General features: G+C 41.4%; 1 protein-coding gene across 1 annotated transcript in view; it reads left to right on the forward strand.

The window, feature by feature from the left end:
- The window catches only part of pawr (PRKC, apoptosis, WT1, regulator), a 63,830-nt gene that overhangs the window by 35,733 nt on the left and 11,583 nt on the right, over nt 1-16,514 (forward strand). Inside the window, exons 3-4 of the mRNA XM_054624569.1 lie at nt 8,285-8,410; nt 14,522-14,556. Of these exons, the coding sequence (XP_054480544.1) occupies nt 8,285-8,410; nt 14,522-14,556 (161 nt within the window). The remainder of the gene's footprint in view (nt 1-8,284; nt 8,411-14,521; nt 14,557-16,514) is intronic.

Consider the following 16,514-nt stretch of genomic DNA (forward strand, 5'->3'; position numbering starts at 1 on the left):
TGGTCCTCTACCTCTTTGCTGCTCGTTGACATGGACTTATTAATGTTATTTGCGTAGTCTTTTGAACGGTCGAACTCTACGGCTGACGTTCTAAAGTGGCTGTAACTCTTTGCTGCATCGCTTCCATTCAGAAGCAAGTCGCAAGTGTTTTTGAGGAGGAGGTTTGAGCAAATATACAAAACAAAAAAAGAGATAAAGACTTCCAGCACAACAGGAGAGGAGAGCTCAGCCTGCTCTCAATTTCCGGGGATGGCAATGTTTATACCTCAGAGGAAACAGAATACAAAACACGGAAATAGACATTCTTCAGGTTTTATGAACCAAAAGCAAATGTGTTAGCTCATATGCACTCACACACTGGTTAACCGCCATGATCAGAGCTTTATTTTCTATGTTTTTACCTCAGTAAGGTTTCATGGATGCATAACTATGATTGAGCTACAAGCAAGTTTTAAAATCCCTCATTCTAGCAGGAAGGCAGGTGCGTTTTGTTTTTTTTTTTTTATCTTGACAGGCAGATATGGCATTTTAAGTAATTGGAAAAGCACAGCTGATTTGACATTTTCTCGTATGCATAAATTAAACCACTAGCTAAATATTTATCAAGGATCCAATGGGAAAACTATGCAATTACACACATTTTCCTCGATCTTGAATCATTTCACGGCATTAAACGTAATCAGTTAATGTCATCCATTAGCAGTGTTTTTGTAGTTCTTCACTTCCTGTCATGTAAACCTCTTGCTTTTTGCTGTTTGACTCATTAAGCGTTGCTTACGTGCAATTGATACGTTCCACCTGCCTTTTTGATTTGAACGCATTTTAAACTCGTCCACAGCTGGATGCTGGTTTGAATTGATAATGATTGTTTTGCACCTGAGCGTTGACATGCTGCTGTTTTTCAGATTGATGATTCATTGGATTAACTTTCAGCCCCCGGTAGAGCTCATACAGTGGCGGTGGTGTTTCGTAAAAGCTCGGTAAACTATACTCTTCTTAAAGCCTGTCGGTTGGTGCATGCAGAGGGGCCACAGTCACCAGACTATTATGGTCTGTCGAGGGGTCAGAGGCTCGTCGTGGGGCTGCAGAAAGCCAGTTTAAAGCGGCGAAGAGGGTTATTTAAGGTCTCGTATCGGCCTCTTTTACACTTCACTGTGTTTCAATCCGTGTTGAAGGGCTCTCTTAGCCGTACAGCATGCTGTTCTGTTTGATGGCATTGGAAGAATGAGACAAGAAACCCTGATATTTTGAAATGAGAACAAGTCAGACAAATGCTGCCGGATAAAACGCTTTGCAACTTCTTTTTGCGTGTTTGCCAACAAGCTTGCGAACACCGATAGCTCTGTGATATCGGCCTGCTGACGTATCGGTCGGCTGGAGTTTACGACTTCTTGCCAAGCCCGACATCTCGGAGCAGAGGACAGAGCCGGGGGCTGTTTGGTTTTTCTGTGGAGGTCTGCGGCCAGACTCTTTAAAAGCGCTGCGCTGTTCCAAACCCACTTTGGAGGTTATAGACCGGAGAACAAGTTTGTCAGACTTGCAGAGTGCAAAGGGCTGTTTCCCACAAATGTATTAAAGCTTCTTTTTCAGACAGTCCGAGATCTCTGCCCAGCCCTGCTGAGTCTGACCGGCCTGCCCTCAGGGCCTCAGCTCCGTCTGACACATCCAGAGGAATGCTGATGCTGCTATCTTTGGGTCAACAATCACAGCCGGAACTCTGTTGTTTGTTTGTCAAAACCTTATTTATTTTTTTATTTATTTTTTACTGCACCCCCTCTGTGTAAAGCAAACTCATGTTGAGGTCTTGCCGAGTGCTGATTAAAATATTATGGTCTCACTTGGAGTGAAAATGAGGGTCAAGCTAACTTCAAGTTCAAAGCTTAAAAAAAAAGTGGAAGGCTTTTATATAATAAACACTCGATTTTAAAGAAAGCAACCCGGGGGCTTTGTGGCCAATACAAGCTCTGATTCTTGAGAATGTCTTGTACGCCGTTTGACTCGACTCTGTCCCCAAACAACCCTCTCACAAAAGACCCTGTTGTGCAATTTTGGGCATCAGATCTTGGAAAGGGTGAATGAAACCAGACTGACTTTGGTGATAAATATCAAATGGAATGCTGGGAAACCTGGACAATGCGCAGCTTTAGTGTTTGCTGAGAAATTGTGTTTTTAATCTGCTTTAATGCCTTTTTATATGTTTTTCTTCCCGTCACAACTCTTCGTCCTCGGTTCTGTGTCGGTTCTTAGGCTGCCTTTTTGGCCCTAACTTGAGATTTGATCTCTTCTGGTTGAATAAAAATCGAGCCCAATTTGTTGGAGAGAAGCGGATCCTTTTTGAGTGCTAGAATATAATAGGGTGCAGGCATCTAAACCTTTTTGCTCGGACAAACCAGTCCCATCTTGTTTTTTGGATAAAGGTCACAACAGGTGACAGGACATTTTAGTTATAATTAGATAATATTTTGGCCACTGATCAGTGCAGGTTCAGTCACACCTTTTTGAGGCTGTCAGCTGATGTCTCACTCCTGCTCAGAGTTGGCGTACCCCTCCTGGACCTATCGCTGACCTTGGCACTCTGTAGTGTCACATTAATCAGCCAGCAGCTCCGGGGTGGATGTCCTCGCTTTGATCTCTGCCATGCCTGAGCCCAGCGCCGTGCCCCGGCCGTACTGATGTATCCAGCTGACTGGCTGTCCTGATTAGAAGACGGCGGGCGTCAGCATGCCGGCCTTCGCTCTTCTCCAATAGATCATCTTAATGAAGCCACTGTGCTGTGGCGAGTGGCAGGTGATTAATACACGCAAGTCATTAAGCCTGCTGCATACGGGTGTACCTCGGCCGGAGGTGCCCTTTGGTTGTTTAGAGATAAATCTGAGGACTAAGTGGACGGAGCACTGGCAGGGTGACAAGGCAGCATGGATGTTCATATTGGAACTCAAATCAGTTCTCTGGGAAGAAGATTTGGGTTTTGGCTGGACGATAAACTAAATTAACTGAACTACCAACATTGTGAATCTCTTACCAGCCTTTAATGTACTTTTATTGCTATTATTAATAAATACATTGTCTGAATTCAATATTATTAAATACCTACAACGAGTAATGTTTACTTTCATCTACATCTATTTTTAACGAGTCAGACTAGAATGAATCTAGAAAAAAAGCATAAAAGTAATATAGCAAAGGTAGAATATGCTTGGATTAAAATACATTTATTGTTATCTACATTTTAGATCATATTGCCCAGGCCTAGTTTGGATCATGATACATTTCTAGGTAGGGTGTATATTGAATATTTATTATAGATAAAGCATTTCCAGTACAAGGTGTGGTCATTTATTGAATTTATTAGCGACCAAAGTGCTTAATTGTTCCAGTCTCAGACTACTTGATACTGTTGACGTCAAAACAAATGAAATTGTAAAAAGACTGAAATGATTTAGTTATGAATCTCGGATGGAAATGTTCTAAACAGGTAGGTGCATTGCTGCGTTAGTGGTTGCCATGGATGCCTCTGTAGCTATAACAGCCTCTTTTGTGTGTGATGAGCAGCTGAACAGTGTTTTGCAGAGACTTGAGCTTGTTTTGAAACATTACCTCGTCTTTGTTAAGTATGAATGCAGTAAGGAGGAGCAAGGTTTTATTTATTTGGCTTAGTCGTCATCTCATACTTAATAAAAGGTGTAGATTATGTAAGACCCCAGCTTGTAAAATATCTCTGAAGATTATTGCAAATTGAACCTCTTCACTGCTGTTATGAGCTCATTGTACTATATTTAGCTTACTTATTTTACAGGGACAAGAATCATTTAGAGCATCACCTCTTACTTAAAGATCCAGTGTGTTGGATTTAGAGGGATTAGTAGGTAGATAGAAGGAGTCTGCCATGTTGCACCAACATGTTTCTACAGTAGCCCAGAATGGACAAACCAACCTCTGCTCTGGAGAGAGTCTTTTGCGTTTTTTACGTTCCCTGAAGGCCACCGTAGTTCTCCGACAAACGATTGGAAAAGGAGGGCTGAGCAGAAGGGGTATTCGGTCAGTTGTAATCTGCAAATTCACCACTAGATGCCACTCAATCCTACACACTGCTCCTTTATTGCTGCACGTACAGTTCTAGAGTTATTATTTCAAACGTCGTGTCAAATGTTCCGGTTTGAATAGAGTGCAAAACTGTTCTGAGTGTACATTTGGTTGATGTCAGCCTTTGGCAGCCCATCATTTCTTACTTTTCATACACTGTCACAATGCCCTCAGCACGCTCGACTTCACCATGCGATTGCATCACTTCGACAGTCACGTAAAAAGGTAAATGTCAGAGGAGAAGAACTAAAGCACACGGCCTTCTGTTACGCAGACAAAGAATCAGATGCATTCAGATATTTGCAGCCGGGGGCTTCGGGATAGATGGCTGATTATTTTCCTCTCCAAAAGACAGAGTTTCCAACCACAACAGACTTTCCAATAGACCGTGAAGCTCTGCTCCAGATGAAGCGTCTTTGATTTCACATGTGCAGAGAGAAGGACGTGGGGTCCCAGGCCGGAGCAGACCAGCATACGTGTTTTACTTGTTTCACAAAAGTAAACACTCTTGTGAGGCCCTGACTCTTGGTCCTGCTGTAAACAGGAAGCAGAGAGGATTCTGGAAAATTTGGCTGCTTCTTCTCAGCTCACGCTCATCTTTCTAATCTCTTTGACGCGGCGTGTATCATCATCACAGGAATCCATGTTGATCAAGTTATGCGTGTCGACTTGGGGCTGCATTTTACAGTATTAACCTAAATGATGGCTCATTAGAGGGCAATTGATCATAGATGATTGTATATTGACTTTATTTCCAGTAGTAATAATCATGTAATTCATGTAATTGAAGAGTTTTGTATATTAATCAATCCAAAAGTGCTGTAGTATAAAATGTGCGACCATCATGTGTAAGCAGTTGCATCAGGGCAGCAAACTAACCAAAAGTGTAATCCGGACTGACAGTTGCAGACTTTATAGTGACCCTTTTTGGAGAAAAAAGTTGCCAGATGTGTTACTGCAGATCTTTTCAGTTTAGCTGAAAGTGTAATCAGATCTTTTTCTGCGTCACACTATTGTAAAATGTTCCCATAAATATGAGATACACACTTCATAACATCCATCAGGACACAAAGGAGTTCTGCACACTGTTAGGCTCCAAATACATGTAAACACTCGAAACGTAGCAGTGTTTTATGTTTTGCACCTGAATATCTTCCGCACACTTGGTCCATCTTCTGTCAGAACATAACATATCAGTACAAAGTGTGCTTTCCTGCACAAACTAAAGGAGAACCATCTGTTAAAAGATGCCAAATCTGCAAGCACTAACACTGTGCTTTGTCACTGTTTGTGTTACAAATGATCCTGTTTTTAGTAACTCTTAGTTTTTTGGACGCTTTGCAGTGATGAAATGTGAACACATTCCTCGAAACATTCAAAGTCAAAGCATCGCTCATTCATCCCTCCACACCTTCCCTGCTTGCTTCCACGGTCCAAGGTAAGAAATTGGCAAGAAAAAAAACACAGACCCATATTTTTTTTTTTATAAATTCAAGGGCAAAAACATCCCTTATATGGTTGCACACAGATCCCGCTTTCCCTTTTTTTTTTTTTTTCGTAACAGAAGAAACGCAGAGCAATTTGGAGCAATACTAGAGGGCAAAACGGACTGCATCTCTCTCCAAAGTAAACTTTGAGATTCCCAATTCCACTTTTTTAGTTTGTTCATAGCAGAGTGGTTAGTCACCACGCAATTCCCTTTGTGTTGACCCAGACGAACTGCTGTTTACTTTCAGTTTTTAAACTCCAAAACCTCTACCCTCTATTTCCCCACATGTAGTTAGGTCTTAATCCTGAAATGGTGCCCTGTCAAGTCGGCATCTTTAAATTGTTGCCAGAAAACGTTTCATTTTTCTGTTCAAAACGGTGCAATCCAATGCAAGAACACCACTAAACTATGGAAAATAAAAATGTCTTTGGCATAACTTTGGATGTTTTTAGTGGAGGGTTTGGTCAAGTTATTGTGTCCACCTCTGTGTGCATGTAAGAGATATATATATAGAGAGAGAGAGAGAGCTGGTGAGCACTGAGTTACATCAGAAGGAAGAAAGTGCTAGTGTTAGACCCACAGTGAGAGTGAAAAAGAAAAGGAGCTGCCTTTCCCCCCCCCCCAGGGACAACAGATAAACCGTTTGGCAGGAAAGGCCTCGCAAATGACTGCATTCCTTGTTAACCTTGTAAGGCTATTTTTACCCTCTTTCAGCGGGCACCTTTTGTTCTCCCCTGCAGCTTGAAACGGGAAAGACTGGTTTGCATTGTGACCCCTCTGGGAGTTTGGCTCCGCTCTCTCCCTCTCTCTCGTCACGATCCGACCATCCATCCTAATGTTGAGCTCTGTTTACGCAATGAATCTCCACCGCTCCCGACCAATGAACCCCGTAGCTCCGCCGCACAGTCGACTGCAAAGCAATGCAAATAGGAAGCCGAGGCTGTGCACATATTTCATGATAAAGCTAAGATTACAGGCAGTAAGAGTTGAAGGTTTTGCCAGGCAATGTGAAAACCATCCGCCTAAATAATGAAAGCTAGCTCCCCACTCGTCGGTTAAAAGGGATGTTTGCTCTCTGTGTGTTCGTACATACATGTCTTTTATTGTGTTTTTCAAGGGACATTCCAACGGTCAGAAATCCCCTCTGACTGTCCTCCATGAGCTGAAAGGCCCTCTGACAGGCTGTCCTCCTGTTGCCTGACTGGTCCATCCAGTGTTTGGTAGTGTTTGAGCTGCAGCTCCTCAGGGATTCCTGGAAGTGAATGTGTTCATGTCTTAAGAGGATTAAGAAGAGACCCCGGTTGTGTTGAGCCAGAGGTCAACATTAGCTGCTATGGTGGGAATGACCTCGCCTGTCACTGCGTCAACATGCACTGAAGGGACCGAGTTACTGTTGACTTTCTGCAGGGATCTCATTCTTTACTTCATGTAAACGAATATTCCTAAAAACCAGAGTAAGGGATAAGAGAAACCTGATTAGCAACGCGAGATTTCCGTTGGAGGAAGCTGATTTCAATGTCGTGTTGTACAAGCACGTTCTCACACCTTTCTTTCTGAAAGGCCGAATTAGTGGTGGGATTAAAGGGGCCTTCAACACACACAGCTGTTCATCTTTGGATCTAAAATAGTCAAATCAAATACTAAAATTCACAAAAGGATTTCACAGCCTTTGCGACCGCTAAACATGCAAAAATAAGACAAAAAGTTGTAATTCTCAAAAGCACCCGTAAAGTTTGATATTATTATATTATATTCCTTTATTGATCCCCATGGGGGAAATTCAAGTGATATGCACGCCTAACTGTGCTGCCAAGCAGAAAGCTTCTCAGTGCCGCTGTGTTATTTGCACGTATTTGAATTACTTAATATTCATATATTTGGCACAAAATGTTTGGCACAATCCGAGAGATGGTGGTAACTGAAGCGCGTTCATAACGGGTGTCACACTCAGATTTTCCAATGATCTTGGATGGCAGCAGGGATTGTAGCCAAGTGAAAGCATCATTGTGCTCTGCTTAAAAGTCATTTATTTTGGGATGCAGTGACAGTTTTGTCATGGAAAATAAATGAATAAATACACTACAGCACAAACCATTTTATGAGAGTGTAAATTAATAAAAAAATAGGGTAGTCATACAAACAAATAAAACAAATATTTATTCCCTCTGCAGAAAAGAGCAAATTGCACTCAGCTGAAAAACTTACTGGCTGTTTTTGCCATTTTTATTTCATTAGTAGAACATCTTATGTGCATCAGAGGTGATGCACAATTCATGCTGCTATCAGCGGCCGCAATCCATTCTTTTTGAATTTTCCTCTGAGACTGAAAATGCAGCAATTTGCAATACATTCCCCTTACATGGTGAGGGGAAACAATCTTAAATACAGTATACACTTAAAATGAATGGCCTAGTTTGTAGAGAAATTCGATTACCGACAAGCTGTACCTATATGCGTGTTTCTTACAAATGATTTTCTTGCACAGAAAATCTTGGCTTAATCCCATTTCACAAACGATTGTCGACAAAGGACCGAATTTCTTTTGATTATTGAAATGTGTCAAAAACAATAAAAGATTTCTTTTTGCCTTAATGTGCTTTCTCCCCGTAACCTTATTTCTCGTGTGCCCGTAAAAACAGTCTCTGTGACTCTACTCGCCCCATCCCCGAGGCTGATCTAATCTCATCCATCATTCTCTTCCTCTTCTCGCAGAGCCTGGATGAGCTGGACGATGACGACGCGGTGGGGAAGGACAGGAAGGAGGAGGAGGAGCTGGTGCAGGCCAACACTTACCAGAACGAGGCCATGACAGCCGACCCTGCCATCGGCCACTTAATGGTAAGAAACACGACAGGGGGAAGAAGGTATCTCACCACCACATAACCAATATGAACATAGAAATTGATAGAGATGTCATTCATAGCCAAACAAAGGCTTCCCGCATCCAAGAAGAGACTTGATTTCTCTGCAGCAATGCCTCTTGAACCAGTCTTTGTTGTCTCCCATAGACTTGTTAGATGTTCTGCTTTTCCCACCACACTTTATTGGTAAGCTGCGGTGATGCAAAAACCCGAAGGTGTTTCGGCATTTCATCATCACTTTGAAATCAGTTAAAAGCATTAAGAATCACCCTAAAATCTTGTTAAAGCTACTTGGAGAGACGGATACTCACAGGTCTGGGGCCTTTGGTTTTTGGGTGGTGTAATTTTATTTAAGATAAAGCTATTTGAACATTCAAAGCAGCTAATGTTTGTGTTGCTTTATAGAGAGATGGATTTTGCTTGTAACATGAATAATTCTCGGTCTTTTATCGAGCGAAAATACCAAATATTCACAAGCTCCAGCTCCGGCAGTATGAGGATTTGTTGCTTTCTGTTTTCTATCATTTTAAATTGTATATCTTTGGGTTTTGAAGTGGAAGATGTACAAGAAAAGTTGCCTTTTTCATTGTTTTACAGACTAAATGAGTAATTGATTAAGCAAAATACCAATTAAAGTAAAGATTCAGAAACACAGCAGCATCAATAACATCACACACACCACAGTGTTTCTCTGTGCAGCTCAAGTCCACGAGGTTAAAAAGCCACAATCATCAAACTTCAATTGAAAGCCAGTGTTTGGTTCTGCTTTGTGTACAAGGTGTCTGGTTCTTAACAGTGTAAATCAGGTACCGCTGTCATCTACAAAAATGAGTCTTTTAATCTTAGCTTTTATATTTGATAAAAGTGAATCCACGCAGAGACTGTCTGATCTTCCTCCAGATAAGTCCAGGAGGCGTCTGCAGAGCGAGGGACGTAAATCAGTTAGAAAAACAGGAAACCAAATCAGAAATGACACGCTCGTAATTTGATTAATTTATTTTGTCTAGTTCCCATTCAGTAGTGCGGTGTTTGTCATTTTAACATCAAATACACCGAGTACATGCCGGATATGAAAAGCATCCAGCTGTGTAACGAATGAAACCCGCTCTGTTTGTATTTCTGTAAAACATCATCTGATTTACATGAAAATTGCTATTTGAAATAAATAAATACAATAAAAATCAAAGGTTCTGCCACTGAGTGAAAACTCTTGTGGATGTAGCTAAGAGTTGCGCTCCAGATGGATCAGATGTTCTGCATCAGCAGGCTTATTATGTTTTTTTGGGGGGCTGGACCCGCCTGAGGCTGTTTACACGAAGCGAGGTAGTTGTGTATGAAATATGTACACCAACAGCACACTGACAGGAAGATCGTGACGGCACCTGCTGAGACGTGGCCTCCGGAGAAAAATAAAAAGCAGGATAATTTGACTATTTACAGAAGGTAGTCTATGCGTAAACAAACAATCATTTCAGTAGAATCCGTTTCTTGCAGCTGCTATCAGTTCATTTAAAATGAGACATTCCCATCATTTGAAACAGAAACATGTGTCCATTTATGGATCTATTCGTACTAAAGTTCACAGCATGAAGCCTAACGCAGACCAGATGTGGTGATGCAGAAACTACCCATTAGATGTCTCACTGTCACTCATATAAAAATAAAAAAAAACCTGACATTCTTATATTCTGCTGTGCCAGTTTGCTCATAAAGAGTCAGGTTGGGGAGAAATAAAGAGCCGGAGGAGTCCGGTGTGGTCAGTGGATTTACTGCAGAGCTGTCAGGAAGACATCTGTAAAGACGGAGCATCCCAAAAATGTGCCGCTCCTCTCCGGGGCCCCATTTATCAACGGGAGACTAGCAATTGCCGTGTCAAGCCCGTTATGATGTACAGCGTCCAGTCGGGCCTGTTAGCTAGTATCAAGATATCTGGATAAAATGGTTTTTTTTTTTTATAAAGAAGCTCAGCTCAACTTCTGTTCAGAGCTGTCTGGCTGTTAACAATCTCCTGCAGGTCTCTGAGCATGTTAGCTGCTGAAGACTTAATGGAAACTCCACGAAGGATCTTGGATGTGAAATATTTTATCAGATGTTTTGGATTCTGTAATTATTTTCCTTTTTCCATCCTTCTCTGGGGATCTGTGCTCCATTTATCTGCTTCTAGAGATGGTGTGTGTGTGTGTGTGTGTGTGTGCATGGACACACAGCTGACATGTGCCGGTGAGAGAGGCCCTCTGCAGGCATGTGGTCTTTGTTATCAGGCCTTACCTCCCTCTGGTATGTCCCAAGTCCTACAAGAAAAACCTGTTCCAGTGATCCAGCAGTCAGAACCAAATGGAACATTCCTCGGGATCATCTGCATTTAATGCGGCGCCAGGTCCCGAACAGAGCAGTGCTTCTGCCTCTCTCTCACGTGGAAAACACATTCTGCATCCAGCACTTTTTAACAAGCCTAATTTGCCTTTTTTAATTTGCACTTTTCAGACATAAAAAGTATTGTGTGAGTGAAATGTTCACTACATTACATTACATTACAGTCATTTAGCAGACGCTTTTATCCAAAGCGACTTACAATCAGTAGCTCAAAACTTATATTACATATCATTACATATCATTCACCCATTCACACACTGATGACAGGCTACCATGCAAGGTGCCACCATCAGACTCTAACTAACATTCATACAACATCCAGTCCACACCGACGGCAAGCCTTCGGGAGCAACTTGGGGTTAAGTGTCTTGCCCAAGGACACATCGACTGCCGAGGCCGGGTATCGAACCGCCGATCCTCTGAATGGAGAACAACCCTGCTTTCCACTGCGCCACAGCAACCCATCACTACCCATCACATGGCATTTCCAACCAGGAGCCTCTGTGCTAGCAGCAAACTGAATTTCATCTCATTGCTTAAAAAAAAGATATTTGATCACACTCACACTTCTGTTGATTCAAGATTTAAAGGATTGCTGTTTATATCAGCCAGCTGATCTGCACCAATATTTATCTTTGACAGGATTTCTGGCTGCAAAAATACTTTAGGTGGTTGGTGGGAAACTGAAAAACATTTTCACAGCAGATCAGCGACACTGCAGCAGATCTAATCAAATTGATTAAAATTCTTTATTCAGATATCATTTTTAACATTTAAAGAAGGTGCTGTTGCAGATTAATGATTGTTTTTCTAGAAAAGTCCTTGGAAATAAAGGGGAAAAATACCGTTGACTAATACACATGCAGTAGCTGTATCGGTCAAAAACAGGGCAAGAGGTGGTCATGACTTTCTGCAGCTGTTTACAGTGTTCAGTGATTGATGTTGCTGCTTTGACATCTATTTCTTCAGCCGGCATCAAAGACTGAGACAGCTAGGCGAGGTTAGCATATAAATCAAAAAAGGTGTGTGAGAGAACTGCTAAGCATCTCTGCGATAACAATAGAGCAGAACGCTACAGAAGCCCATAATTATTACGACAAACGTTTTCATACAAACATGTACAGTAAGTCCTTGCCAGGGATCTTTCCAAGGGTAGGGACTTTCCAGTAACCTAGATTTGCTGGTGTGCTTATTATAAACTATTATTATATATGCCAATCATACGTGCTTATTTGAAGAGCATCTCTCTCTCTCACTGCATGCCTCCTGTAAAATAGTGATCTTTATCAGCTTTGAACAGAGAAATGCTCTGAGGCAGCTAGATGGAAAGCCAAATATCAACTCTTTATGGCATTCCTTTACAGATTTTTGCATTTAATGAGCTGTCGACATAAATCATAGATCATATCAAGCCATAAATGTCCATGCAAGACATTTGGATGTGCTGGATCACACAAACACACAGAAATGAACCAGTTTGGTCGCATTCTGCTGGAGTTCAAGTGATAAAGTACTTGTTTTATTGTTGATATTTGTCTTTGTATTCTAAGTGGCTCTGCAGTCCAGCTTATGGGAGCTGTCAGCGGCAGCTCAAGCGTGATAAATAAAGTTGCACGGGGCTCGTGTTGTGTGCAGTGAAGAAGTTCGCACATGAGTTACGCTGACCTTGTTCTCGCAGATTCATAACCCAGACAGGAGGCGGGGAGATGTGAAACACTGCGGAAAAAAGCTGCGGTAGCAATGTGGCAAATGAAGTCTGGGATGTTTTTATGTAAACACAGTGTGATCTCATTCTCAGATTGTCTGCTGCACAGAGGGATGTGGGTGTTAACCCTTTAGTAATCCCTTAGTAATAGAAGGAATTGCAGCCTGAAGCTACTACATATTATTTAAATGTGTTTGATACTGCAAAGTTCAGCCTTGGTATTAGTTACTAGTTAAAAAAAGCTTTAGCTTTAGAGTATACTTTAAAATACTTTTTCATCATTTTTGCTCTTTTGTTTTGACTGTGTGCAAATGAGGATTGATATGTCTGCTGACCGGCGTGACCTTCCTTCTCATTGTTGTTTTGACTCATATTTAAACCCCTTTTTCACCTCAGAAAAATAACCAATCTAGTCCACTGACCCTCGTCAGTAAACCAACGGACTTTGAATATGAAGCTTGCTCACGCCGGATCTTACAGAACAGACTTTTATTAACGTTTCTTGTGAAACCAAACATTTGTTTCCTACCCCTACATAGAAGCTGACTGTGTTCCTGACCAGCAGACTCGGTTTCCAGGTCAATTGTATATTCAAATAATCCTGTTGGTTTATTCAAGTTACGCTAGACTGTCTGGGCAAGAGAGTAAACACACATTTACATATAGACAGCATTTTCTATTCCTACACTGTGATCAGTATTGACTAGAGGCTCTTTTGGAGGTTTACAGCTGCTGTGTGCATCACATCTCAACAGAAAGATACTCTGTCTGCCTCTTTTTCTGCCTTGTCTTTAGATGACTGATTTGGTACAGCCTCATCTAAATATTTTCTCTGTGAAGGAGGGCGAGGTAGTACTGAAACGCAGAGTGGATCAACAGAGATCTTTTCATAAATGTGTTATCATTATTGCAACTTCTCAAATGAGTCCAAAAAAAATGTAATATTTAACCCCAATATGCACAGCCTGGTTCTTCTTTTCTAACATACCAACACCAGCTTAGTACACATGAAGAGCAGCACCATCTGTCCGCCTTCGACTGAATTCCTGATAAAGGATTTTGGACAAAAGGTTGAACAGCCACACAACTGGCTCCAGCTGTTGGATTACACCAAATCCTAGAAAATGTCAGTTTCTAGAACAAATTTCATCAAAGGCGCCCTTAAATCCAGGTGTTTCTTGAACCAGGTCTTGTGCGCAGATCATGTATTATTTAGCGTCTGACCTGCCTCTGCAGCAGACTGCCCTCTCACTGTCCTCCATCTTAGTAAATCTATCCAGGCTCCAGTCAAGGAAGGTGATGAGGGTTCGGGATTTCATCTGCAGGTAAATGGAAGACGTGTCACCGAGACGGAGAGGCTGGTGCATGCTTAGAGTCGGGCACAACGTTCCCCCCCCTCTCACCACGCTAAAGCCGAAGTTGTGACTGATAGATTTGCAGCAGAGCCAAGGCTCCTCCATCAAACCTGGGACCCTTCACTGCACAAGACCTTAGGAAGGAGGAGATGCGCATTCATCTAACACACCTCATTTTTATTGAGGGCAAATGCTATTTTTACCGAAGGCGGTTTTATTAGAGCATCACTGCTGGATAGATCTAAACAACCTTTAGATCATACAATAAGGGGGGGGAAGAAGATAAACATGCGCCATCTTCCATGTTGGAAAAACAAAATTGCCTTCCACTTCTTGGGGCTACAGAGCTCCTGTTGAACTATTAAATGGAACAAAGCTCATCTAATATATCAGCTCAGCGGCTGCGATTGGAAAGACGCTCATACACAACCTTAAGGCTTTTTTAATAAATGTTGCTCCTGATAAATTTCTCTTATCTTGTAGATGTGTGTTTTTTTGTTTCTTTTTGGTGAACCAACACCACCCAAGGCAGCCGAACACATCAAATGATACCTTAAAAACTCATTCTGATATCTGCTGCTTTTCTGAAATTGGACTGACCAGTTTCTAGAGTTGTTGTTTGTGGACTGACCGGATTCTTTCCTTTTTGTTTTAGGAAACCCCCAGATCTGGGAGCGGCCGCCACAAGAGGTGAGACTTCGTTTTATTATCTTGACACTAAGAGGGGAGTTTATCTGCCTCAGCATCGATAGCAATGTGTCAAGAGAAGGGACAGAGGCTGGGATGAGAAACAGCAGTTTGAGTCATTAATAACGAGAGCACATTCCCTCTGAAATGATCCGAAGGCCTTTTTTTTTTTTTTTTTCCTGGTGAAGGCCAGTTTTTTTTTCTCCTTCAATACTGCTCTTTTTTTCATGCTTTTATGGCTCAAGAAAGAGGACTGCTGATGGCACTTCACTGCCCTTTCTGGCAGGGCATGTTTGAAAGTAAAAATCATTTGCTTTGAAAAGCTTTTTAAAATGTGTGGTTCATTTCGGTCGAGATTGCTGTGCAAGATTGCATTTGATGAGGGGCTTTCAAACTTTTTCTATTTCTTTTCCAACAACCCTCCAAAAAAAACAAAAGATAGATACTTTTTCTTCTATTTCATACAATTTCTAGTCTATTTTTTTTGAGAGCAAAGACATTGTGGTCAAAACAAAAGTTCTTTCATCTGTTTCCATTATATTACAATATTTATAAAATACTAGTCAAATTGTGTATCTCTGAATTGCTGATGGAGAAAACTCTTGAAGAAAAATGCATTTATTGACCAGATTATTCCTCACAAGTGCAGCCTGTACCACACATTCAACACTACGAGTGGTGAAGTCCTTTGAGAACATCTGTGTGTGTGTCCGGTGTGTGTTTATTTTCGCTTTATTTGCAACCAAATTGGGAAGTTGTGGCCAACCCCAACAGCCAAGTTCACCAGCTGACATTCAATCTGGCCATGTAATTATGGCGGCTGCTCCCATCAGCTGGCCTGGCTACACTTGGACACTCCGGAGTTCTGCAACAGATAACCCGCCAGGTGGGCCGGGCAGCAACTTTATAGATACGTGTCTCCCTCTAATTTACTCACTTTCTGTCCAACCTCTCCTATCTCAGTCACCTCATCTTTTCTCTCTGTAGATTCAAGACATTCATCTGCTGCACAGTTTGGTCCTGTTCTCCACAAATACTCACTTCGTAATGTTGAAAAGTCTGCTATTATGCAGCCCAGGCACAAAATGCTTAGATGTTATATGATGATATCAGATTAAAATATCTAGTATTAATATTATCTGCCTGTTGTGCAGTTCAACTTGTCTGATAGAAGTCATTAGCTTATGAAAAAGTATTTAATTGCGATTATTTAAACTAATATTGCAATTGCGATATTGGAGAGAATGATCATTTTTGCATCATTATTCTCATCATTGATTATGTTGTGCTTTTAGCCTGGATCTAAAATATGTTTTCTTCAGTCTGTAAAATATGACTGCAGCACAAGAATATTTAATTAAAAATGGTATTTTGACACACATTCCACCTTTATCAAATAATGCGCCTCCTGTGATTTGGAAATTGCAGTAGGCCATAATGTGATTTAGATAAAATTAGATTTATTGTCCAGCCTTATTTGTTACACAGTTGTTTTTTTCCTGTGTCTGAACCCTCCGATACCTCTCAAATCAATAAATATAACTATGAACCCAATAGCAGCTCATCTTGGATAGTTCAGGGGGCCTGTGAGATTGGAGCATTCAAAACCAAAACACACCAGGGTTTATTTAGAAAGATTGAAATCTCAGCAGCCACTGAGATAAAAATAAAGGTGTGACTTGCACTGATCACCCCCACCCGTGAAATATGTTAATTTTGTGCAAAGGGACAGGAAGATATTGCTGATTACTTTAAAGGAGAAAAATATGACATTCAGAGCATTAATATAGCACAAAACATTGTTTTTGTACCATAGTTTGTAGTGAGTGAGGTTAGCTAAGAGCTGCCGGCTCATGCATCGCCATGTCGAGAGCCGTTGAGAGGCAATCAAAACGCTGCCAATCTTCTATCTTTGCACCTTAAAAAATGGACTCTGAATGTCTCGATGTTATTTTGCTATT

The sequence above is a fragment of the Anoplopoma fimbria genome, chromosome 23 (genome assembly GCF_027596085.1).
Source record: "Anoplopoma fimbria isolate UVic2021 breed Golden Eagle Sablefish chromosome 23, Afim_UVic_2022, whole genome shotgun sequence".
NCBI lineage: Eukaryota > Metazoa > Chordata > Actinopteri > Perciformes > Anoplopomatidae > Anoplopoma > Anoplopoma fimbria.